The 27559-nt window shown below is 37.5% G+C and overlaps 2 protein-coding genes and 1 pseudogene across 2 annotated transcripts; 1 reads left to right on the top strand and 2 right to left on the bottom strand.

Moving 5' to 3' along the window:
• Window positions 1–17599: 17599 nt before the first annotated feature.
• Window positions 17600–21208, bottom strand: LOC109185228 (annotated as a pseudogene).
• Window positions 21209–21341: 133 nt separating this feature from the next.
• On the bottom strand, window positions 21342–22661 carry LOC109185227. The gene is made up of 3 exons (XM_019335210.1): window positions 22369–22661; window positions 21956–22279; window positions 21342–21864 (listed from the first exon to the last, which is right to left on the bottom strand). The coding sequence occupies exons 1-3, from the start codon at window positions 22659–22661 to the stop codon at window positions 21342–21344; spliced, it is 1140 nt and encodes a 379-aa protein (XP_019190755.1).
• A 1739-nt stretch (window positions 22662–24400) lies between these two features.
• On the top strand, window positions 24401–25296 carry LOC109185226 (armadillo repeat-containing protein 8-like). Its single transcript, XM_019335209.1, has 2 exons — window positions 24401–24819; window positions 25150–25296. Exons 1-2 carry the CDS (start codon window positions 24457–24459, stop codon window positions 25294–25296), a joined length of 510 nt encoding a protein of 169 aa, XP_019190754.1. The 5' UTR covers window positions 24401–24456.
• Window positions 25297–27559: the final 2263 nt, after the last annotated feature.

Below are 27559 nucleotides of genomic sequence, written 5' to 3'. Positions count from 1 at the left end.
CCACTCGTATGAATCCACATCCTCTTTTGCAAGGAGTCCTGCTCCATATGTTATGCATCTTTTGTGGTTATCAACCTTGTGACAGGGACGAACACTAAGTTGTACCTGCAGTGTCATCATATTTTTTGGAGTCAGTACTACACACATATCTGGTACGTATAACACAAGCATATGTACAGGAACATGAAATTGTGCACCGGCTTCATAGTCAGTATGCACACGCTTTTCAAATGTTTAAAATCTATGTAGTTCTCGATTGTGCACACAAGAATATGATAACATGCACACACACTGTACCATTTTTTTTTCCATACTTCTCTCTCTCAACCTACATTTCGCTAAGGTCAAGTGCGCATTTGTCTGTATTGCATGAAGGAATACCCTACGTCTACTTCAAAGTACTAAAAGGAAAAGAGTCCAATAACTTTGAATTCATTCGAGTCGTACCTGTTTGTTGTGTATGTAGCATCAAAGGACATTACATCGCCAAAGCATGTGTAGTTCTTACGAGATACTACGTCTGTCCAGAATAAACTAGATAATTTAGCCTCATCGTCTAGGTCAAAATCAAAGTAGAAGTCTGAGTTTATTTCTTTCCTTTTGAACATGTCTTCTATCACCATTTGGGCGAGTCCTCCTGATATATATATGCCAATAGCTCCCTCCTGAAATTACAAAACTCGATGCGTGCGTTTTTAAAGGTTTTATGGGTTCTAGAATGTGTGCATCATGCCCTCTAAATGTGTGTGTGGCTCATTATTCGCGCCCTAACCTTCCCAACACACCATATACATCTCGTTCTGAATTACTCCGTATTATGGTTTTCAAATGTCGTTATATGCATATGTGTTCATCATCACATTAATATCCAATTCATTCACTTTGAATTCTGAAATCTGAATCATACGTAAACTGATGCACATTTAGTTCGCGCCATGTCTATCCCACAACACCATATACATTTCGCCCTGAATGATTAAGATTTTCAAATGCCGTTATACGCATACATGTTCATCATCACATTACTATCCAATTCATTCACTTTGAATTCTGAATCATACGTAAACTGATGCATATTTAGTTCAATTATTCATCACACACCCTCCCTTAACTATCCTACTCAAGTTGCGGATTTTACCTGGGAGTGATGGTGAAGTGTTCTCCGTGGTCGAATCCATCCGTTCTCGTCGCCGTTCTTCGCCAAAAGCCGGTTCTGAATTTTGTTTGTCGTAGGGTGTATAATGTCGTTGGTGGGGGATGCGTGTTTTTATTTTGTTGAATCCTACTATAATTATTCTCCTTTAATTTTAGTTATAAATCATCATCACATATTTACTGTAATTAGGATATCATGCTAATGTCTTATATGACCTTTGAATCATTAATCACATGCCTGGCTATTTTTTTAACCCAGTAAATCTAGTCCATTAATCTACTATAATCTGATGGCCCTTATTTGTCCACAGGTTTATATTTTAAGGGGGTTTGCATATGAATGCAACCCTCTTTATTTATATATATATATATATATATATATATATATATATATATATATATATATATATATATATATATATATATATATATATATATATGTTACTAGTTTTTCACATGCATTGTGCGAAATGGATAATGTCCAATGATTTTTTTTAAATAAATACTTCAAAGTATATCAATGCAAGATTAATTATATAGGAGATGTTCATGCATAGGTAATTGAATGTTGAATTTATTTATTTAATTCAGTAATTCAAAGTATATGAATGCAAGATAATATAGGAGAGATTGATTATAATTGTCACTAAACTAAATGTTTGCAACTTTGTAATAACGCTAGTCTAAATACTTAGTCTAAAAACGATAGTCTAAATAAATACTACTTTTGGCTTGAATTTCTCCAAGTCTTCTTAATTCTCTTTTGGGTAGCATTGTCATTGTCTTCATCTTCAGTACTTATCCTCTTTTTTTTTTTATTGGTAGTGTGTCATGTGCAATTGGGTTACTAGTGGTAGCATAAAAGGCAACGTCATGCAATGAGATTATGGTGTAGGAAGTTTTAAATTTTCTTTGTGGGTATATGATTGGGATCTTAGTAGTACTATGAACTCTTTATCTTGTAAGCACCTGTTGATATTTGGTAGTAGTAATTTTTTCCCTACATGTTTCATGTGTTGTGAGTAGTACCTCTTGTTTTAGTTCCATAACTTACTTGTTTACTTGATAGTATCAACAATAACTCTTTAGGTAGTCCAAATACTTAGTGTTTTTGTTGTTAAGGTTGATGTTGATCTTTCCTTTAATCCAAACAGGTTGAGTCTAAAAAAAATGAAAAAGTGAATTCCATTTTTGGTCCTATTGTTATAGGGGTCATTCCAATTTTAGTCCACCATAATTATTTTTGCCACATTGCGTCCACTATTATTAAAAGTGTTCCAATTTTAGTCCACGAAAAATCTAAAAATGGACTAAAATTGGAACACTTTTAATAATACTGGACGCAATGTGGCAAAAATAATTATGGTGGACTAAAATTGGAAAAACCCATATAACAGTAGGACCAAAAATGGAATTCACTCAAAATGAAATGAATTGTAAATTTATATTAGTTCTAATATATTTAAAGGATGCACAATAACTATTTTACATACAAGATCAATGAATGCTGCAATAGTGGCTATTTTTTAAAAATCTCCATTTTATGGATTCACAAGATTGATTGTAGCATTATTGCAGTTTGTAGTATCAGCATCTTTTCGATGCGTCAAGTGTGTCACGATGTTCTATTGCCCCACATTGGCATTTTTAATAATGAGTATTAAATGTAGCTACGTAAGATAATGATCGAATTACCATTTGGTTGTTAGGATTATATAGGTGACAGTCCACTTGTTGTGGGCACGAGAATCAACAATTGGTTGTTAGGATATTTTAGAATTAGTTTTATTATTTAATTAGGATGATTATTGATGGAATAATACATTATGCCATATCATTTATTATTATTTATAATAATAATAATAATAATAATAATAATAATAATAATAATAATGTTACTCAAAGAAGAAGCCATTAGTCAAAGAAGAAGAAGTCATGCATGGCAAGAAAGTAGGGAGGATTTTAAGGGAAGTTGCAACTGTACAAATAATGTTATATAAAGTCTCCGGGCTACAGATGAAGGGGCACGCCAGTCTCAAATATAAACCTCTCTTCTACATATTCTTCTCCCTCTTTCATTCTATGGACATGGCCTACCTATGTACATGTACTACACCTACAAATGTAATAAAGGAATTCCGGCTTGGCTTAGCTCAAAAAGGCCCGTGATTTTCACTGCTTTGGTTTCTACGTTAAATCCTTGTGTTTGTTTATTGATTCTTTGCAATCACCATTTTCTCATTCATATTTTCTTATGGAGATTATTGACACGTATAATTACATACCCGGGGGTAAATTTTCTCCATCAATGGTGCTCTTGTTGAGAGTTGCTATACAAGCTTAAGCGTGCTCTCTTTCCTATTATTCGTCCTTAGCGCTGATAAGATCAGGGTCAAACACCCGAAATTCACACAAATTTCATCTCAATCACTCCATACAATTTCTATTCTCCATCCAGTACGTTATTTTCAATATCCATGGCAATTTTACACCCAAAAAAAAAAAAAAAAACCTTCGACCATATTGGTTTTGGAGGGGTATTTACACTATACATGCGTAATCACAAAGCATGTTCTTCTCTCAAAGTAACCAGTAGTTGTGAAGGATTATCCTCAGAAGTTAATACATCCGCTGCAGCAACCAAAGTTTAACATGTAACCCTTCATCGGACGAGCCTTCGAGGCCTGAACCGGTCAAAACTGCCGTCAAGAAATCTAAAACGGAGCATGAGAATTTGGTGAAGTCCAAATCCGCCGCCATGAAGATTTACGCGAATCTAAAGAAGATGAAACAGCCCACCTCGCCGGAGGCTCGCCTCACGAACTTCCTCAACTCTCTGTTCGCCAACGGGGAGCCCAAACCCACCATCAAACCATTGCCCAAGTGGAATCGGAGTCGGAGAACAGACGAAGGAAGCAAGGTGGGGGCGGCAATTCGGGCTCCGCAGTTGCGCCTGTCTACTGCTGCATTGGCTGGTGTTTCGCCTCTAGAGTAATTGTTGCGGTTGGGCGCGACAAGGTGGCGATGTCCGTGTTAGGCATCCTGCGGAGTCGAGGCTCGCATCTTAGCAGTCGACTGCTATCTACGATCGTGCAGTTTCGGCCGATGGCTGCGGCGTAATGTACGATCACCAGTCAGCCACGCATGAGGAAGATGGTGAGGGCGATTTGGGTTATCTACCTGGTCACGCTGCCGTTGCTTGTCCGGCTAGGAGGAGATATAAGGTCACAGGCCGTAGATGGCCATGTGGTGTTCGACCGGTAGCCATCTTCTATGGATGACGAAAGGTGCTGAGGTTGAAGATGGATGCAATATTGTTTTTTTCAGTCGTGAGGTGAGAAACAAGAAATTGATGCATAATGGTATTCTAAAATGGAAAAGAAGGAGCATCTCATGATTACAATCTCATCTGTATATTACGAAAAGATAAGTATTATTATTATTGTTATTGTTATTATTATTATTAGTGAAACATTACGAAAAGATAAGTATTATTATTATTATTATTATTATTATTATTATTATTGTTATTGTTATTATCTTTTCATAATATACAGACGAGATTGTAATCATGAGCTGCTCCTTCTTTTCCATTTTAGAATACCATTATGCATCAATTTCTTGTTTCTCACATCACCACTACTACTACTAATAATAATAATAATAATAATAATAATAATTATTATTATTATTATTATTTAACTTATTAATGTGATCAATTGCCAATTTTTTAGAACAATTGTATAATGTGTCACGCTCTATGCTGTCACTTAAGTACATAATGTTGTACGCCAAGCCTTGCGCTGCCACTTATATTATATGGCAAAACCTGCACTGCCACCTAAATTATATGGTAAGCTCCACGCTACCTTCTAAATTACTAGGTAAGCTTTGCGCTACATCTTACAACAACAGTTACATCGAATAAATATGGTGTTGGTCATAGTAAATTAAAGGAAGATAAAAATTTCCGAACCTATCTTCAATTTTAATTTTATATTTAAACAAATACTAAGGGCATGCCCCGCTGATCATTTGCCATATGTCGATTACAGGAAATGACCATCATGAACTCCTAGGTGCTCTGTGTACCTAAAGGTGACTCTAATATGATCTTCAATGCTCCGAGCAGGGAAGGTTAGAACTTTGGTGCTCCGCGCACAAACATACTTTGGTGTTCCGCACAGAAACATTCCTCGGTGTTCCGCGCACAAACATACCTCGGTGCTCCGCACACAAACATACCTCGGTGCTCCGCGCACAAACATACTTTGGTGCTCCGCGCACAAACATACTTTGGTGCTCCGCGCACAAACATACTTTGGTGCTCCGCGCACAAACATAACTCGGTGCTCCGCGCACAAACATACTTTGGTGCTCCGCGCACAAACATGTAGTCCAGACTACACTCCCCATTAAAGATACACTCCGAGTGTTATCCTTTTTATTTGGGTGTTTTCTACTTTCTCATGCCGACAAATACTTACAGCTAAGAAAGTGGGGGACTCATGTGGAATAATATATTATGCCATATCATTTATTATTATTTATAATAATAATAATGTTACTCAAAGAAGAAGTCATTAGTCAAAGAAGAAAAGTCATGCATGGCAAGAAAGTAGGGAGGATTTTAAGGGAAGTTGCAACTGTACAAATAATATTATATAAAGGCTCCGGGTTACAGACGAAGGGGCACGCCAGTCTCAAATATAAACCTCTCTTCTACATATTCTTCTCCCTCTTTCATTCTATGGCCAAGGCCTACCTATGTACATGTACTACACCTACAAATATAATCAAGGAATTCCGACTTGGCTTAGCCCAAAAAGGCCCGTGATTTTCACCGCATCGGTTTCCACATTAAATCCTTGTGTTTGTTTATTGATTCTCTGCAATCACCATTTTCTCATTCATATTTTCTTATGGAGATTATTGACCCGTATAATTAAATACCTCGGGGTCAATTTTCTCCATCAATTATCTTAAAATTATTTTAGATTTAATTTGTTAGTATTATATTATTATTAATGTTTACTCAGTTTGTTAGTTGGGATTAGTTTATCCACATGCACCGCGGTCTACGATATAACGACTAGTCCAACACAATCCGGTAGATTGGTGGATTCACTGGTAAAGAATATGTAAAGTGACTTTGAAAGAAAAAAGATGGCTAAGAGGTATATAACTCTTTGTTATGATTTTCGGGTCTCTTCCCGACTCAAAAACTTGGTCCATTACATTTTGGGGGAGACTTATTTATAGGTGTCCGGCATATACCAACTAAATACAAGTTTTAATGCCTAATAAAGGAAAATAAAGGCTCAGAGACGTTGGGTCGTCGTTACTGGGCTCTTCCAATGGTCAGGTAGACCCACATTAATGGCGGCCATTGAAGTGGCAATGGTCACCTGTTGAGCCGACTCTCGTTGATGCCGACTCCCCGGACTCGGCTCCATACTCGTCCGAGCTCTCCACATGATCTTCTCAAGGCCCATGGGGCAGATTTCCTTACTCTTTAGGCCCACTGCAGCAAGCCCATTCCTCGATCCGTCATATTTTCTTAGGCCCCTATCCCACTGGGTCCATACATCATCAATATTATTATTAATGTTTATCTCAGTTTGTTAGTTAGGATTAGTTTATCCTATTTTTAATAACTATCTCATTCATGTGGTTGTAATTTGCTTGTTAATGGCTATTTAACTCGGGAGAGTTCGACCATGATCAAGTCATGGTGATCCTGACTTATCAAGTGTAAAACCTTACTTCTGGCGTCGTCCCAAATCCTACGTATCACCATATAACCCGGTGTGGCTAAGGACTTATCAAAACTCAAAAATTAGCCATTTTCCCAACCTAAATTAAACATTCGATTGAAATTCACCCAACCTAATAAATCATTCTAAAATACTTTTTGTAATTCGAGTGCGAAGAAAAGATCGGGCCAACCAGGTTCCTATCACCACTTTTAGTTTTTTTTTTTTTTTTTTTTTTTAATCAAAACATCCCTTTATGGTCCTAGTATTATTGTGACTTGACCAATTTTGTTCCTCTATAAAAAAAATCATTGAAATTGCATTAAATACAAGATCATTTCGCTTTTCAATTATAAAATTTTTCAAAAAAAAAAACACAAAATATATAACTGGTCAACGCACTTTGTATTAAAAATATCAAAATGTCATTCTATTTAACGAAATTTCAACGATTTTATTGATAGAGTGCCAAAATTAGTCATGTCACAATAATACTAGGACCAAAAGGAAATGTTTTGATTAAAAAAAAATGACTAAAAGTGGACTGTCACCTATAAATCTATGACTAAAAATGGAATTAACTTGTATTATCAGCATAAATACATGACGATCATTTAGGTGTTTTGTTCGAGGTACTTTTGGTTTAACCATTATTATTGAATGAGATTTTGTGGATAAAGAAATTCATAGTTTATTTAACGAATAAAATTAGATAAGGTAGTAAAAATTAATACATTTTAAACCATCTTAATGAATTGCAAGAAATATGATTTACCTTTAAAGTGAACAACCGTGATGTAATCCACTGATATTACGGGGCAGTTCAATTTCTCTTTGTCAACAAATCCTCCCCAAGTAGTTAATATGATTGACTTCAAACTGCTTTTTTTTCCATGGTATTAATAAAATACTTGATAAATAAATATATAACATATTTTTTATTATAACTTTGATATTTAATTACAAGATAGTGTAAAAAGAATACACAATATAGTGGATATAATTAATTAATGAATTTGAAGGTTGATATAAATTGTTTTTGGGAGTTTGTCAACGACAATTGCTACAATTGCTGTCAATAGATTATGATAATAAATAATTCAAAATATATGGTTATAATAGATATTGTTATAATGATATAGTGACAATTACTTACAAGTTTCTTTAGAAATTTTCATGCGTTGATAAAATTCTAATAATGATGTACTTGTTCAATTGGAGCTAGTGGAATGTCAACATTTTCAATTCTTTGGACAATGGTTAGTTCTACAGTTTGGAGTCCATGTGTAGTTGAATTTAGGCTAAAGTCTCTTCCCGCACCATGAACCATTCCCGATTATTAATGCCGCACCATGATCTTAAGTAATATTTAGAGCCATAAACTATAATTTTTTTTTCTGTATAGAACTTTTTACAGGTTTCCTACAGATTACCGGTAATAATATTGCTAACATGAAATTTCTTATTTGTTTTTTTTTTTTTGGTATTTTTCTTCTTTCACCTTCATATTATAATTTTTTTTCGTATTTTTCTTTTTTCCTAAACGTATAGGCATGCGCTGCATTTTTCGCTTCTCGTTTCTCCGATACCAAACTCCGCAGAGTAGGCAGCCCAGTTGCCTTCTTACCAAAGAATGTGACATTTCATTTTTTTAATTAATTAAATATTGAATTAATAAATTATTAATTGCAAGTTTGACCAGGTGGTGCAAATAGCAAAATGTACTCTCATTTGACTATTTACACCACCTATTAATTATTAAAAGTTTTCACTTTTTACAATTTCAAAATGTTTTATACTCATTTTTGGTCAAAGGGGGTGCAAATAGCAACCAATTATGATTACTTCAATTTTCTGAGTAAAAACACAAATAAAAATTGAACAACCAATTAAGTCAAAAGATTATTTCACAAGCAAGAAATTAAAATATTTTCACTTTTTCTTTTCACACTTTTACATGCAAGACCTCAAAACTACTTCATTTTAATTGGATGAGAAAATTTTCTTTTCTTTTATTCAACACAGCCTGTCTTAAAACGGTTAGTAAACTAAAGAGTTTGATATGGAAATTGAGACGGGTTCTCTCTCTGAACAGGCTCCGCCGGAAACGACCGATCGGTCGCCGGAGGACCAAGATCTATTGGAGCAAAGCACCAAGAAGGCCAAGAGACTAAGGGAAGACCCAAATCTTCCCAACCCAGCTCAGCATGACGGCTCGTCCTCAATGAACACCCTCCCTGCGGAGGTCTCCACACCGGATTCAAGTCGTTGGACAACTCCGGCGGCGACTCCAAGTCAAGCGTGGACTGAGAAGAAAAGGAACGCTACAATAGACGCCGAGGTGGACTCTGATGACGATATAATGACTGAAGAATGTTTGCGATCCGAATACCCCGTGATTTTGGTTTCGAAAGAAGAAAAAGAAAGACTTCGCCGCCCTTGGAGAAGATCGCTTATCATTAAGCTTTTGGGAAGATCAGTAGGCTACACCTTCTTGCTTCAAAGATTGCAACACATGTGGAGAACTGACGCCCCTTTCGATTTGATTTCTTTAGACCAAGAATATTATCTGGTAAGATTCGAGACCCTAAAGGACTATGAAGCTGTAAAATTTGGGGGTCCATACTTGGTTCTTGGCCATTATCTTATAACCCAGGAGTGGAAACCTAATTTTGTTCCCAAGAACAATAAAGTTCGCAAAATGTTAGTCTGGATAAGGTTTCCGGCACTGCCCATAGAATACTTCGACGATACCTTCCTGAAGAGAATAGGGACACAGATTGGGCGTCCGATTAGAGTCGATACTACCACTAGTTTGGCGTCCAAAGGGAGGTTCGCAAGGGTAAGTGTTGAGGTAGATATCACAAAGCCTTTAGTTTCGAAGTTCGTCTTGGACTTTCAAGAATGGCCGATTGAGTATGAGGGCTTCCACATGGTTTGCTTTGAGTGTGGGCTATACGGTCACCGCCAAGATCAATGTGGCAAAGAAATTCCTACCGAAGAAAACAATCAAGCTGCAAACGAGAAAGATAAACCCCCTGAAAACAGGTCGACAGAAATCAAGCAAGGTCCTCCCGGCAAATATGGATCTTGGATGTTGGTAACAAGGAAGGATCGAAGAAGTTCGAACAAAAACAGGAACCCTGCTATGTCTGGAAACCAAGGATTGAGACAACAACCTACTCCAAAAGGCAAAGAACCTGCCCTTGCAGATTTCGCCACTCCATCGAGATTCACCTCGCTTGAGAATTTAGAAGAAAATCACCAAACCGCCCCGCGTATTCAAACCGAGATCCAAGCACCTCATCCTCCACCTCAGTCTCCACCAAGAACCAGGATGAACTCTATTCCAACCCAGAATGTATCTGAGCAGAACCAAACAGCTGAGCAAGAACTCCAACAACCATCTGAGCAACATCAATTCCAACCACCATTTCAGGCCTTACCCAGAATTAGAACACAGGTTAATCTGACAACCAATGAGCCTGAGCAAAGGACGATGTCAACGGAACAAAGGCCAAGAATGCCAGTAGGAACCCCCCGTTATCGTAGACAAGGAACCCGTGGAGGCTACAGAGGTCGGGGTGGCAGGGGTTTCCCACCTAATAGAGCAGCAGCAGAGTTGGAACATACTGTCGTCCATGGAACTTACGAAGGAAGAAACATCACAACAACGGTCGTCCACCACGAGGAAGGAACGGCCGTATTACCAGCTGATTTCGAAAACACATTCAAAGAAAATCCGCCCGACAACTTTACACTACCTCCTACATCCAAAGAGCCTCCTGATATTACCATGAGTGAAACTAATCGTGTTGCTGGCCTCAATGGCCCCCCTTCTGACAATCAGCGTCTTTGAACGCCCGTTACTTTCTTTCTATTTTTTTTAATGATTAGCTTCGTATGGAATTGCCAGGGCGCAGCTTCTGGGAAGTTTATGCGCACTCTAAAACAAATGATCCGGGAGTATAATCCTGTTTTGATATGCCTACTTGAGACTAAAGTTTCTGGATCTCATGCCAATAAAATCTGCTTTAGATTAGGTTTCGACGAGTGGTTTCGTATAGAAGCCGTAGGATTCTCAGGAGGAATTTGGGTATTATGGAAGAACTCCATCTCAATCGAGATGATGCATACTCACCCACAGTTCGCTCTTTTGCAGGTTAAAGAAGTACACGTCCAACCATGGATATTCGCGGTGGTCTACGGCAGTCCAAACCACGCCCTGCGTAGAAAACTCTTCTCGGATCTCACAAGTGAAGCTCTTGATCTTAGAGGCCCTTGGCTTAATGCAGGAGACTTTAATTCTGTGACCTGTCGCGAGGAAGCCAGTAATCCTGATAGCTTTTCACAAACAAGATGTTCAGATTTCAACAAATGGATCTTCCAAGAGGGGCTTATTGATTTAGGATTCTCAGGTCCCCAGTATACATGGATGAGAGGAGCCGAATCAGATACATTCAAGGCAGCACGACTTGATCGGGCTTTGAGCAACATAGAATGGAAAATGGAGTTTCCGAATGCGGTCGTTAAACACCTCCCAATAATTGGGTCGGACCACTCTCCCTTACTCATTAACACAAATGAGATAATACAAGTAGTCAGGAATAAAACTTTCAGATTCAACACTGCATGGACTACACACAAGGATTATTCCAGCCTTATTTCTCAAATATGGAGCAATGACCAGGACTTAGCAACCAATATTCATAACATGGCCGAAGCACTATCAAAGTGGAACAGGGACATTTTTGGGGACATCCACCAAAGGAAAAAACGTCTCTTAGCCAGAATAGGAGGAGTGCAACAATGCCTAGCCACGCTCCCACGAGCAGACTTAATACGACTAGAAAGAAAGCTTCGTTGTGAGTTGGATGAAGCCCTTTACCAAGAGGAATTACTTTGGTTCCAGAGGTCAAGAGAGGAATGGATCACATCCAGAGACCGGAACACGAAATATTACCACACAGCTACTACAGTTAAAGCCAACAAAACCAGGATTAAGGCACTTAAAGATGATGGTGGATGTTGGATAACAGATGAACAGCTGATTATTGAACACGTTAAGGGGTACTTCTTGGATCTTTTTACCTCAGATAACTCTACCCACTCACCTGCCTTGGTTAGAGGCCGCTTCCCAGTACTATCGGAAATTGAATGGCAGGAAATCAATGAACCCTTCCGTTTAGAAGAGATAAGGCAAGCCCTTTTTGACATGGCCCCCTGCAAAGCACCAGGACCTGATGGATTTAGCGCAAGTTTTTTCCAGAAGTCATGGAATGTAGTCCAAGAAAGCCTATCTTCCTTTTGCCAGAATTTTTTCGAATCAAGGAAGCTACCCAGAGGGTGTAATGATACCCTAATCTCCCTAATTCCCAAGGTAACCAGCCCGGAGACAGTCAAACATCTACGCCCCATTGGGCTCTGCAATGTAACATACAAACTGGTGACCAAAGTTTTGGCACAAAGACTTAAGTCAATATCCCCAAAGCTAATTGGTCAACATCAATCCAGCTTTATTCCCGGCCGAGATATTGTCGACAACATTCTTATATATCAGGAAGTTCTAAATTCTATGAAGTTCAAGAAAGGACGTGTTGGGTGGATGATGGTTAAGATAGATCTAGAAAAAGCGTATGATAGACTTTCATGGTCATTTATCGAGTACACTTTGCAAGATATTGGTTTTAATCAAACTTGGATAAGGAATATCTGTGAATGTGTATCAACATCAAGACTAGCTGTACTTTGGAATGGACAAAAAACGGAGTGGTTCAAACCATCCCGAGGAATCAGACAAGGAGATCCCATCTCCCCCCTCCTCTTTGCACTTTGCATCGAAAGACTCAGCCACTTAATCGAAGATTCAGTCACCTCGGGTAAATGGAAAGGTATAAAACTATCAAGATGCGCTCCTAACATTTCACATCTTTTTTTTGCAGACGACTTGGTATTATTTGGAGAAGCAACAGTTGAACAAGGATTTGAGCTGAAGAGATGCTTAGACCAGTTTTGTGCAAGCTCCGGACAGAAGGTCAATTTACAGAAATCATCAATGTACTTCTCAAAGAACACATCACACACCCAACAGCAACTCATTGCTCAATCGATTGGGATTCAAGGAGTACTTGACCTTGGTAGATATCTGGGCATGCCTTCCTTCCATGGACGACTAAGCAGCGAAACTTTTGTGGACTTAACAGAGCGTATCAAAAGGAGACTAATAGGATGGAGAGCAAAATCCCTCTCCTTGGCAGGAAGACATATCCTGGTACAATCTGTACTGTCGGCCATGCCATACTTTGCTATGCAATCTACTCTCTTACCTATGGGGATCATCACAACTATTGATAAACTCATCAAAAACTTTTTATGGGGCAGCAAGAATGGGGAAAAGAAGGTACATTTAGTCAAATGGGATACGGTCACGAAATCAAAGAATAATGGAGGCTTAGGAATTCGCAACTTGGAATAGATGAACTTGGCCTTCCTAGCCAAGCTTGGGTGGAGAATACTAAACAATGAAGATCGACTTTGGATCAAAATCTTCAAAGCCAAATATAGCTTATCCTCCAAAGATTGTAGTACCTGGGCTACCAAGACGAACATGTCCAACGCATATAAAGGAATCCTTAAAGCAGTTCCGATCCTGAAAAAATGAATTAGAAGCTTTGTGAGAAATGGACTGGACACTGCCTTCTGGTTGGAAGCCTGGCTAATCGATAACCCATTCATAGAAATTGCTACAGATGAAATCCCAGGCCTCGACTTAGAAAGATCAGTAGCAAGCTACTGGTCCTCGACAAGAGGATGGAGATGGGAACAATTCACAGACCTGCTCCCGTCCCCAGTCATTGACAAACTAGCAGGCTTCCTTGTTGCTGAGGACCAAGATCTGAATGACTGCCCTTATTGGACTAAAGAAGCTTCAGGGGTTTTCTCGGTAAGCTCCGCTTACAACATCGGGATTGGAGAAGCTCTTCCCATAACAGAGGCAAACTGGGAGAATGTTTGGAAGCTCAAAGTACCCAACCGCATTTGCTTATTCATCTGGCTCTTGAAACATGATAGGATTATGACAAATCAAAACAGAGCCAAAAGGGGCTTCACGATTTGTGATAAGTGTTGGAGATGTCCTGATACGATTGAAGATTCAGACCATGTGATTCGCAAATGTCCCGCTGCGGCTGAGGTATGGAACGCAATTCTTCCTTCATTGTCTGAGCTATCTAGCAACCTCCCATTCGCCACTTGGTTAGATAAAGGAATCCTAAGAAGACATGATGGCAGAATCCCGATTAGCACAAGCACTATCTTTGCTATTACTGCGTGGTGGATCTGGAAATGGAGGAACGACGTCATCTTCAACTCTGCCAATAAACCTCTCCAATTTAAAATTGCCTGGATAAGATCCCAAGTTGAAGAAGTTGCCTCTGCATTTGCAAGAGCTAGGAGACCGGGTGCTACAGAAAATCAGCCCTCTTGGAGTAAACTCTGTTGGACTAAACCACAAGAAGGCTTTGTAAAGATTAACGTGGATGGCACTGTTAACCCCACTACATCAAGGGCAGGAAGCGGAGGAGTAATTCGTGACGAAGCTGGAAAATGGATAAATGGCTTTGTGCACAACATTGGCTGTTGCTCACCACCGGAGGCAGAAGCATGGGCTCTGCTAAAAGGAATCCAACTTGCAGCACATATGGGTTTCAACAAAGTGCTCTTTGAATGCGACGCTACAATGATACCGGAGTATATCAATAACAGCTCTCCTCCTACTACTGTGATGCATAATATTCTAGAAGCATGCAAAAAAGAACTCCGATGCTTCGAAGTATGGCATGTGGCATCTATTGCCCGGGAACAAAATCAGGTGGCTGACTTCCTAGCCAAAACCTCACACCGATATGTTAAAGGATTCCATAGTATTAGTAACCCACCTGTAGAGTTACTAGGACTTTTAGAGGACGATGCATTTTCCATCCCTACTTGGCGTAACACTTGTAACGCATAATCTTTGTTGTACTTTGGGTTTCCCCCTTCCTTACATATATAAAAAACTAAAGAGTTTGATAGCAAAAGATAAATTCACATACAAACTAGTAAAACACACAGATATCATGTCCAAAATTAATAAAATTAAAACATAATAACCACGAAACGTTGTCCCTTGGAAACAAACAACAAAGGCAATCGAGAATTTCAAAACTAATCTACTCTTCTAGTCTTCTCCAATCATTTAGTTCAACTCACTTTGTTCAACAACAGCATCGTTTGCGAAATTAATCTCAACATGTGTTGGTAAACGCGTGGTGCGAGCGCGATGATAAAATACACCGACCATGCCTTCAAGACTCAGAATCTCCTCAGACTCTATGGACCGAGTCCGTTTGTATGGATTGGGAGGAGGAACTGGAGTGGCAGGCGGTGAAGCAGTCGACAGTGGTGGAGCAGCGTTAGAGGAGTTGGGAGTCTCTTCGGGAGCTACGGACTTCTCTTGAGGGGCGATTGATGTCATCTTAAATCGCTATACTATACTTCTGTATGTGTGAGTTTCAGCCTTGGAGGCATTCAAAAAAAAGTTGTTTCAATTCCAATTAAGCTTATTAGAAGTAGGGGTAACTATAAAGGCATATGATCAACCAACTACGCTAGTTGCAACAATTTTATATAAGGTTACTCTATACTAGGAATGTTAACGAACTGAACATAAACGAAGGCTGTTCGTATTCGTTTGTTAAGAATTTTTTTAGTATTCGTGTTCGTTTGTTAAGAGTTTTGAAAATGTTGTTCATCTTTGTTTGTTAAGCGTTCATTAGTGTTTGTTAACGTTCATGAACACGTTCATTAACATTAAAGAACACGTTTACAAACATGTTCGTTAATAAGCAGGTTCACGAACATGTTGTTCGTGAACACTTAATTACCAAACACTTGCACATGTTCATGACCACAATCCGTTCGTGAACAATAAATAATCTAAAAACAATAACCAAACAATTAAACAACACAACTACCAAACTAATACAATTATACAAATACAATTATACAATTATACATACATACATACATACATACATACATATATATATATATATATATATATATATATATATATATATATATATATATCCTTCTTGGTATAATTACAGAGCATGGGAACTCTAACAGGGCATTTGGTTGGAGGGATTTTAAATTCCCTTCCCACTTAATTCCCACCTAATTCCAAAGGCCATTAAATTCCATAGTTTGGTTGGAGGGAATTGCAATTCCTCCATTTTCATGGAATTAAAATCACATATTCCCCCTGAGATTTTAATTCCTGGGAAAAAAGATAGTGATGAGTCAAAATTACCCCTTCTTTTTTTAACCTAAAATTAATGTCTAACAACAATAATGGGCATTTTTGACTTTATACTACTTATTCCCTTTCAATTCCCATGTATACTAAACATTGAAATTGAAATTCCCAATAATTCTATTCCTGTCAACCAAACACTAGAATTTAAATTCTCACTTTATTTCCAGTAATTCAACTCCTATAAAATTACAATTCATTTCCCACATAATTTCCCCCTTCCAACCAAACGCCCTGTAATAAGCACTTAAATCTAAGAGACAATTTTTACATTGGAATTGTTAGATATTTTAAATAAATTTGGTTGTTTTAATTTTCTCCCAATTGTTTTAATTTTCTTGGTAGTACGTGGAGATGTAAATTTTGTTCAGTTCCAAAGGATTGGGTATTAGAACGATGACTACATTTAACAATGTTGGCGGTAGCAATAAATTAAATTATTTTTGGGCAGCACAATCTTAAGTACAAATTACTCTGATGCATCTTCATCGTGCAAACATTCTTAAAGCGTATTCCATATTTCTCTTTTCCCTCGAAAAGGTTAAATCCTAATCTCGAGGGCTTTTCATACTTTGGTCTGACATAATATATACTTAGAAGATGTAAATTAACTCCATGGCTCAGCAGACATAGCTAAATGTCAATGTATACAAGAGATTTGTCCATTTTAAGCATAATTTGCTGTTAACTGTCAAGTTTTGAATGTTGCTCTCATTCCACAAATATTATTGAATCAGTGAATTAAGCCCGTGAGGATAACCTATTCCTTATTTCATAACATGGCACCCTGAAGCATTTTCTGACATGAAAGATAGTTTATTCACTTATAGCATGAATTTCATGGAGTTGAAGCAAGGTAGAGGTGATACGTTGAAGAAAATAAATCCGATACCCTTAGAGAATGTTTGGATGTATAAATTTGGCAACAATTTGCACTTCATATGGGTTTGTCTGTATATACGGAATATAACTAAAAATAATAGGAATCTAATTTTTGCTCCATCCAAAGCTGGTGTATGTTACGTTGTTGTGTCTATATGATATTTGCGTTAATTAAAACTAGTATTTTCACCCGTGCGTTGCACGGAATAAATTTGTTATAATATTTTAAATATATTTAAATCGATATACAATTGTATAAATTATAACATCGAATCTATATATAATACAATTGAAGGATTGAGTTGGAACAATTATGTTTTTTGATGTTATCATTGATTGAATTCGAACAAATAACTGCCGAATTAATAGCTAATGTCTAGATGTACGCAATTATGTTTTTCGATGTTTTCATTTTGGGGGAAAAAATAATACATAATATCATCGATTGTATTTACACATTATTGAAAATCTCTCTGTAAACAACATTGGTAGTCGCAACACAATCATGTCCATCATTGTCTAAAGCTAACACTTTCAGGCCGTCGGGATGGGTGACTCGGGAGAAAGCCACGTACAATTGTCCGTGATTAAAGACCGGTTTTTTAAGCAATAACCCAACATGAGTTAGTGTTTGGCCTTGGCTTTTGTTGATAGTCATGGCATATGCAAGCATCAACGGGAATTGTTTACGCTGGAACTTGAAAGGCAATCTTGTATCAGAAGGAGTGAGGGACATTCGAGCGATAAGAACTTTGGTTCCTTGATGTGTCCCATTAACTATTCTTGCTTCAACAATGTGATCTGCCAATCTTGTGATGATGAGCCGTGTCCCGTTACAAAGACCCAGAGAGTGGTCTATGTTCCGCAATAACATAACAGGTGCACCGACCTTTAATGTCAATGAATGATTAGGAACACCTGACAATCTCAAACTATTTAAGAATTCAGGAGTGTGTACTTCTGATAGATTTTCACCGTCTGATTCTGCCTTACACAAAGAGTCACAACTTAAATATGTTCGACCTTCTGCAGTGTTCATGTCGCACATGTACTGATTAATTTGATCAACGACATCTAAAGTCGGTGAGAGGATCGCTCGGCCTTCTAGGTGCGACTCATCAAGTATGTCATATCTCGCGCTTGGGAAGGTGCTTTCCACTATAGTTGCTATGGGATCGGGTCCACACTTCAATAGAAACCGTGCTGGAATATCGATCTCTGATAAACCGTCGTTTTCAACTCCTGTAATCCCATCCCCGATGTCTGCAATCCATTTTGAAAACCAATCAACCATCTGTCTATCTTCATCTGAAGCTAAGCTCCGTAGTCTCAAGTTCTTCGTGAGCCTCAATACCTTGCAATTTGTCCAGAGGTATGAAGAATTAATTGTTGCTCTGACAACTACTGGTCTTGTTGCTTTCGGAATAACTGGAAGAATTTGTCTAAAATCACCGCCCAAAACTACTGTCTTTCCACCAAATGTCTTTTCAGCACTACCCGGTATGGCAAACCTCAATAGATCCCTCATGGTTTTGTCCAAAGCTTCAAAACAGTGTTTGTGCGTCATCGGTGCTTCATCCCATATTATCAATTTGCTCCTTATTATAAGCTCAGCAAGGTCACTGCCTTGCGATATATTGCATGTGGAATCTTGGAATCTTCATTCAATGAAAGTGGTATAGCAAATCTGGAATGCGCTGTCCTGCCTCCTGGCAAAAGCAAAGATGCTATTCCACTTGAAGCAACGTTGAGAACAATATCTCCACGGCTCCTTATCTTTGAGGATAACGTTCTCCACAAAAATGTCTTGCCTGTTCCTCCGTAACCATACACAAAGAACAATCCACCTCCATTAGAATCAATATCATTCATCACAGAGTCATAAACATTCTTTTGCTCGTCCGTCAATTTTGTTACCAACGTTTCATGCTCTGTTTTCAACAATTCCTTGTCATACGCCAACTCTTCGGCTATCAACATATTTTCTATCAAACCCATGTTACTTTCGTCTGGAATTGGCATTTCTGGAAAGTCCCTAAGGCTCTTCCCCCACGAAGATAACAAATTCTCCAACTCCACCAGAAGCGAACTGTTTCTTATCCGAATCCGATAACATCAACTCTTCATAGTCCAAAAAAAAAACAAAATAAAAATCAACAAATGCGTTTATTTATAAATAATGATGAGCAAATAACAAAGTTGAATAAATAGATTGGAGGCCAACAATATATATTAGTTATCGCACACTAATCTATGCTAATATGAATATGAATATTAATTAATTGGTAAAAAAATGTAATAAAGCTTAATTGTTAACAAAATTTTATATGAAAATTAACTAATTAGAGAATTGGAAAAAGAATTATTTAATTAATGATATGGAAAAAGAATTTCGTTGGGATTTTAATGAATTGGAAAAAGAATTAGTTAATTAATGATATGGAAAATTCCAACAAAATTCTAATATATTCTAATATATTAGTTAATTTTCATATAAAATTGTAGTCAATATATACTGTAAATAAATTTTGTAATACAAATGTGATTCTAATATATTATTACTTACCGTACACTAATCTATACTAATATGAATATTAATTAATTGGTAAAAAATTAATAAAACTTAATTGGTAACAAAATTTTATATGAAAATTAAATAATATCTAATGAATTGGAAAAAGAATTTCGTTGAATTATCATTTTCCCCTTTTAAGTACATATTGACTTAAATTTGTGGTATCAATTCATTAGATATTCATATTAGTATATATTGACAAATATATTACAAAATTCAACCAAAAAAAAAGGAACAAAAAAGAACAACTTAGTTATTTATAAATAATGGAAAACAAATAACAAATTCGAATAAATAGATTGGAGCTCGATATACCTGGATTCTGCATGACATGACGTCGCTGAACCTGTACATCCTCGGCAAGAAATTCCCAAACGGCATTCCAAACTACTTCTGGCTTACTGAGTGAATTTGAAGTGAGAAGCGTAGCAAATAACCTTCGCAAAGCATACGCGGATGCCCAGTAACTCGAATCAGTAATGCCGTCAATGTACTCCTTGTCATCATCTAATAATCCATATTCATAACACGCATCCCTAAACGAATTATGAATGACCCCTGCAACAGTGCGAATATCCTTATGGCTAAAAGGTCCACATACCAAATTTAAAAGACATCTAAGATAATATAATTCTCCACACCCTGGCGGAACATAGAACAATCGTCCTATGGAGTAGCCTTTTTTCCTTGGATGCCATTCACGCAGATCTTGTTTCCAAACAAATTTACTGGGGAACTCCGCATAAGTGAGTGACCGGGCCTCTTCATATTTTTTGTTCGCCTCAAACCAAGCTTTGAACTGACTCTGCTTAACCGTTTGGTTCTCCACAATCTCATTCAAGGGCTGATCTTCAGCATATACAACATTCTGCTGGTGCTCTAAGTGAAAATTTAACCTCTCCACAGGTGGGGTTCGATAATGTATCAAGTATCCAAATAGTCGCCACGTGGCTTCACATGCTGATATATACCGACAATCGTAGTACATCTTAATCTCATCGACCACATCACCATTGACAGTATTTGCTGAACTACTCATGAATCCTGCCGTCACCCTATCATTTCCTTTGTTCACATATTTGAATAAATATTTAATAGACCTGGACTGGTTGCACCATTCAACATTAATATGTGCGCGATATTTTAGGAGCAGATGTTTATTATGCGCGACGACATAACGGTTATCAAGTTCGATTCCATTCTTTTTGATTGTACGCCCATTGTCACGCCTTCTATAGATCGGGTAACCATCTTTATCCAAATTTGTATGAGCAACATGTTTTTTTGGGAAATACTTTGAACATTTACCATTTACCATGCACGGCGAATTCTTCCGGACTTTTCCGCAGGGTCCATGCAACATGAATTCGTTGACTGCGTCATGGTATTCAGCATCAGCATCTGGGTCTGGTATTTCAGCTGAGATCAGGGCATCAATCTCGTTCGCAGAATTTGCCCTATTCATTCTTTTAGCAAATAGCAAGATATGCGCGTGAGGGAGTCCTCTTTTTTGAAATTCAATCGTGTAGATAACTGCAAAAAGAATCCAACAATGAACAATTCAAGTTTATAAATGGAAATTAGAGTTGATGATAGTAAATTCAAATATGTATGATTTTCAAATACCTCCACATATCTCGCCAAACACTTTGTTTGTTTTGATGTCTTCAATCATCGCATCAAGCTTCATCTTAAACACGCGACAAACGATGTCAGGTCTATCCCCTGCTTTAAGGCCACGGTGTGAAACATACCGCTCAATCTCAGGCCACTTTGGGTTGCTAGTGAATGTAATGAATATGTGTGGATAACCGATGTGTTTGCATATTGCCATTGCATCTTGATAATTCTGAATCATATACCTAGCTCCACCTGTGAATGTTGATGGGAGTATAATTCTTTTTCCTCGAGCTGTGGGGTCTAATTCTCCTCTTGTCAACGCATCACTCAACCCCTGATAAGCTTCACATCGCAATGCCTTCTGATGAGTTCTAATGTATACCAAGCGTGCAGATTCGATCATTGTATATGCATCAACCAAGAATTGTTGGAATAACCTCCTAGAATACAACAATGTATGCTTCTCATTCACTTTCTCATGTATATAAAATGAGAAATACTCTTTGGGGCTAATTCTTATCCTGCCACCAGGATGATGTTCGCGCCATGCATCAGAGAATATAATATCTTCGCGGATAACCATCTTCGCCGTAGGGGAACAACAAAGGGTACTGTAACGGCAGATATGTAGGGTTCAATTGATTTATTCTCTTCAATTGCCCAGTCCTGGTCTCAATCAATATGTCTAAATCACCCATTAATGGGTTTAGATCCCCGACAATAAGTGCAGCTACCTCATGAGCAGTAGGTAAATTGTAGGTCCTTCCATCTTTGCTCCGCTTGCCTATTAAATTCATCTTAACCTCAACAACTGGGTTAGATTGGATCTCAGTTCTTGCCATTCTGAAACAGTTGACCAAGACATTATTTTGGTCTAGCATATTCTTTAATTCGACAACAATCTCTTCATTGATATCCCTTGAGTTACTATCCTCTCTATATAGGAAAAATAATGGGAATAGATAAATAATAGTTGAATATCTAGGTGGAATGCAAACATAAGAGAGTATGTATTTGTTATTTACCTGACAGAATTGATGCGATTGTTAATCTCATTATCTGTGTCGTAAATATATAGTTGCGCAAATTTTGGGATCGACCCTTCTGTTGGAACCAAGCTTCCAATCAAGTGATAATTTTGACCACTAATCTTAAACACTGGAGGAACACTACCGGTGTTGAGGGACCTATCGACTTTACCACCCAGAGACGTGAAGCAAAACATGTTGTTATACCTTCGAATATTATCGAGGAAGTGTCTACTCCGTTCAGTATCATCAAAGTAAAGGCTCTCGAGCACACGAGAAGGATCCTTCATGCGAGGTAATTGGATTTTGCCCTCATAGCAACACTTTGTGTATTTTGGCAATGTGCGTGATACATTTTGATTTGAGCGCTCTTTCCACCAAAATAAAGCCCCACAATAATTACACGAATGAGCCGCATCTCCAAGGTCAAAATAATGATCTGGTAACGTAAACAACTTATAATTAACAAACATTATTTATATTGTGAAAAAATGAACAGAACAAACGTTTGTATTTAGAGCAAAGAAAACTGACCATATCTATTATTTTGAGTCTCAACCTGTTCGAAATCCATGTTTAAATTCCTCTCATTTGTTCGTGACGATGACCTACTGGAATTTCTTATAATTGACCACGAAACACGATTACGCCCACTGTGCGCTTCTCTTTGCACTTTAATAAAATACAATGAATTGTTAAAAGTAATTTTAAGTAATTGAAAAAATTGTAAATACACATTGGGAATAACAAAAGGCAAAATGCATGAACAGTGAAGTATAAAGTACCGTTCATAACATCATCTAATGGATGGCGTGATAGAGACGCTGAAGTTGGCATATTTAGCATATTCAATGAACGTTCATTGGACGGTGAAAACATGGTACACATATTAACTGCAATTTGTTTTATTCAAACATATATAACATCACATTAATGGTATAGAATTTGTTTTTATTCAAGCATATATAACAACACACTTATCATATACAACAAATGAAGAAATAAATAATGAACAAATAAAGAAAATTCTTACAATTTGTGACGACAGTGGAAGGTGTGAATGGTCCAATTGTACTGTTCAAATCATATAAACTTGGGTTGCTAGCAACTGCAATTTTTTGCAAAACAAATAATGGCATCAAATAAAGACAAAATAATATTAATACGTAAAAGTATTTAAAATTATTGAATATATAAAATAAGATTAAAATATTGCTTTAGTCGAGATGAGAAATAGAATAATTTGAATATAACATATACCGTTTGTGATTGTATTTAATGATGTTGCTCCAGTTTCCACATTATTCTCATTGAATGGACTTTGACGAACATTAACGGCAACAATTTAACCGAACAAATAAATCAAAATTTGCATATAATTTAACCTATTATGTTATATTATATTTTTGAATAGTAGTACCTTGGTTGAGTATATTAATAAGTGTTGATGGAGAGCAAACCGTAAATCCACCAAACAATGCTTCATTACCGGCTACTACAATTATTTATATTCAGGAAGAAAAATTTATGACTGCATTTTATACAGAAGAAAATAAACGTGTAGACTATTAGAAAAATTAATTTGCTCACCATTAAATCTCGGATGAACTGGATTAAATGGTGAAGAACCAACAGTTGTTTGTATTACCGCCTCATTTTCTAAATAAATAAAAAAAAATAAACAAACAAAAACGATCACGACTAAAAAACACTCATTTTTCATTATTTAATAAAAATTACTAACCAAAAATTCTCTCTTTAACTATTTAATTATAATTACTAAGACTTTTTCAAAAAAAAAAATTAAAATTACTAACACTATCTCACGCCGATTAGAACGCGTGGCTCTAATCGGCGTCACTGGGATTTTAGGCAACAGCCTCGCCGGGTTCCTCCCTTTCGCACATCGGCCACCGTCACGGCACACCGGTCAGTGGCCACCGCTACCACCCACCAGACTTGATGAACGGACAAAGAACCAACCGGGGTGCAAATTCTCTCTTTCTCACAGTAAGTTTTTCAGCCTCCGATTCCCTTTTCCTCTCATTGGCGCATGAACTCCATCTCGATTCGCTCCCGACCGCCATGCCGACGTCAGCCTCACCGACGCCGCATCATTACAGCCGCACCGAGGACCTGATCGGGCGGCTGAGCTCCACCAGCCCCGAGATTCAGCTCAAGGCGCTCCGGGAGGTTAAGAACCAGATAATCGGGAATCGAACTAAGAAGCTCTCGTTCCTCAAGCTCGGTGCCGTCCCCGCCGTAGTTTCGGTTCTTTCCTCTGTCACGTCCGCTCAGGTCGGCGGAGAAATCCACGATTCGCTCGTAATTCAGTCCGCTACTGCGATTGGGAGCTTTTCATGCGGTTTTGATGCGGGAGTTAAGGCGGTTCTCGAGGCCGGAGCTTTTCCCCTCCTTCTCTGCTTAATTTATCATTCCAACGACAAGGTGATTTTGATATTTCTGCACCTCCATTTTGCTTAACACTTCTAACTGCTTCCATGTGATTTTGTAGTTACGTCCCCTCTTAACATTAAATTAAATCTTAATTCTGTAAACTTAGTAATTTCTCTGCCTTAGTAAATTGAGCTCACTTATTTGGATGTGTTCCATTGCTACCTTACCTGCCTACTTTTTTCTTTTGGTGGTATGCAATTGAATGCTACAGAATTCCACTAATGATGTCTCATGCACAAATTTCTGTTTTAATTAAGAGCGCATGATTGTTGACTTCTATTAGCTCTAAAATCTTTGCTTCTTTACTCAATTATTCTGTAAGTTGTGGATGCTGGTGCACGGTCACTCAAGTTGATTTATCAGTCAAGACTGGCTCCAAAATATGATTTTATTCAAGTGGAAAATGTGGAATTTATCCTTTTTCTATTGAGCAGTGAGAATGAAAATGTTTCTGGACTTGGAATTTGATATCACTCAAGCTTTTTTTTTTTATGTATTCCATTCCGAATTCGTCTAAACCCTTTAATTTTGCAGTCGTTTGTCCCCAATTTGAGAATGCATGCACGGGTTATCAAATAATTGAATCTTGCTTCTCAATTTGAGAAACACAAGTCTGATTTCTCAAACTGAGAAATTCGAAACTGGATTTCTCAGTATGAGAAAATCAAGTCCGGAGTTCTAAAGTAAACAGATAATAAAGAAAATAATGAGTGAAACAGTATATAATGAGATTTAATTTTGGCTCTAACCTTGATCCGTGGTCTTTTGCTTCTTCCTGCCCCTTACAATTGTTGATTCTGTGAGTTTCCTCATTATGTTGTTTGTGTGAATTGTGAAAAACTGATGCTCACAAGAAAATAGAAAGATCATAGTTAATTTATAGTTAAGTAATAGGATTTGTAATATTGTCCTATCCTATTAGGAATAAAATTTTTAATGTATAATTGTAGTACGAATAGAATATGAATAATATTGATTAATTGGAATAGTGACGAATAATGTTTTTATTTAATTTGGAAAAAAATGTTATCATGCCTTTTGATGGTGGTTGGTTTCAGACTGGCTGACTGCATCTAGGGCCCAAAAAACTTAAAGTTTGATGACTAAATAAATTCCATGGTTGTTTTGTTTGTTTTCTTTTCCCTCCGGAACCAAAAATAAGCCACGGAGAATAATTCTATTGTGCATGTAGTTTGATGGCTAAATAATGCTTTAATGGTTATTTTGTTTGTTTTCTTATTGTGCATTTGCTCCTAAACTTCAAGAGACATTTGTTCGAGTTTCTGGTTACTGTGAGTAGAACGATATACATTCTCCTCATATTACAGTAGAAGAATAGGTTATCTTTTCTGCTTGGCTACGGGTTCCTCCAGAGATTGATTCCAAAACCAAATCTGTATCACTGCCCATTTCTATGCTACATATGGATTGTTCTATTCTCTTCTGAACCATTTTACATATATAACTCCAACACGATTGTCGTTGACTCTGTAGGAATTTGTGAAGGAAGTCATCGAGACAATTGAACTTACGGAATAAAGGACATGTTGGTTGGCATGCCTGGTATCAGTGGTCTTTCAACATAGCAACAAAAGTGGCTCACAATTGCTGTGGAGCTTGGCTCAGCCATCTCATTCCTAGATGTGGATCATTTTCTAAGTCTTTCCTCTGAAGTGAGAATTAGTACAAGTTTACAGATTGCCTATTATTATAATAATTATAAGTTTAATGTTGTTTGATGAGACTTCTATGTGGTAGTTTCTGAATCTCTGCTTGCCAATTTTGAATATGTTGATTCGAAGAACTTCTTACATTTGATAAATGATGCACTTGCTTTAAGTTTTCACATTTCTTTTTGGACAATTGTGTTTGCACTTAAATGTCTATTATCCTTTCTTGGTTAGACTTCACTGGATTCCCCACTCTCTATTATTATATGCATCCGGCAGTAGGTAGTATTTTCCGGCGAGGTTTCTCTGTGTCTGCGTTGACTCCAGTTCCAACGATCGGCTCTCAGCCGACGGCGGCGGGATTGGAGTGGCTAGCCAGAAAGGTCCGGGATACTTTCCTCCAGTTCTTCGAAAGCAAGGATCACAAATGTGTCCAGTCCAGCCCCGTTGATCCTCACAATGACCTGACCCTCCTCTTTGCCAATGCAGGTTCATTTCTGACGTTCTCTGTGTCTGTGTTTTATTTTGCACTTTTCAATCCCTACTTTTCAGTCAGTGAGCTTGGAGCTATGTCCATTTATGTATTTATTTATTCCAGACACTTTTGATAACAAAAAACCACTAACTTTTGGTTATGAAATTTAGGCATGAATCAGTTCAAGCCCATCTTTTTAGGAACTGTGGATCCAAACACTGAATTGGGGAAAATGAAGCACGCATGTGATACGCAGAAGTGCATTAGAGCTAGTGGGAAACATAATGATCTTGATGATGTTGGCAAGGACACTTATCACCATACCTTCTTTGAGATGCTTGGTAATTGGTCTTTCGGAGATTATTTCAAAACAGAGGCCATTCAATGGGCTTGGGAACTTCTCACAGAGGCATGTTATCTCCTGCTTTAGTGTCTATTAAACCTGAAATTCCTTACTTTTATCCACATTTCTCTGAATTTGATTGCTGTACAGGTATATAATCATTCTCAAAAAAAAAAGGGTGAAAATGATAGAGATGTGGGAAGTTTTGCCTTTGAAATTGCTTCTGATCATTCTGTAGACAAC

The sequence above is a fragment of the Ipomoea nil genome, unplaced genomic scaffold, assembly GCF_001879475.1.
Source record: "Ipomoea nil cultivar Tokyo-kokei standard unplaced genomic scaffold, Asagao_1.1 scaffold1317, whole genome shotgun sequence".
NCBI lineage: Eukaryota > Viridiplantae > Streptophyta > Magnoliopsida > Solanales > Convolvulaceae > Ipomoea > Ipomoea nil.
Note: the sequence above shows the minus strand (reverse complement) of the source record. Positions and strands in the feature narration are given on the sequence as shown.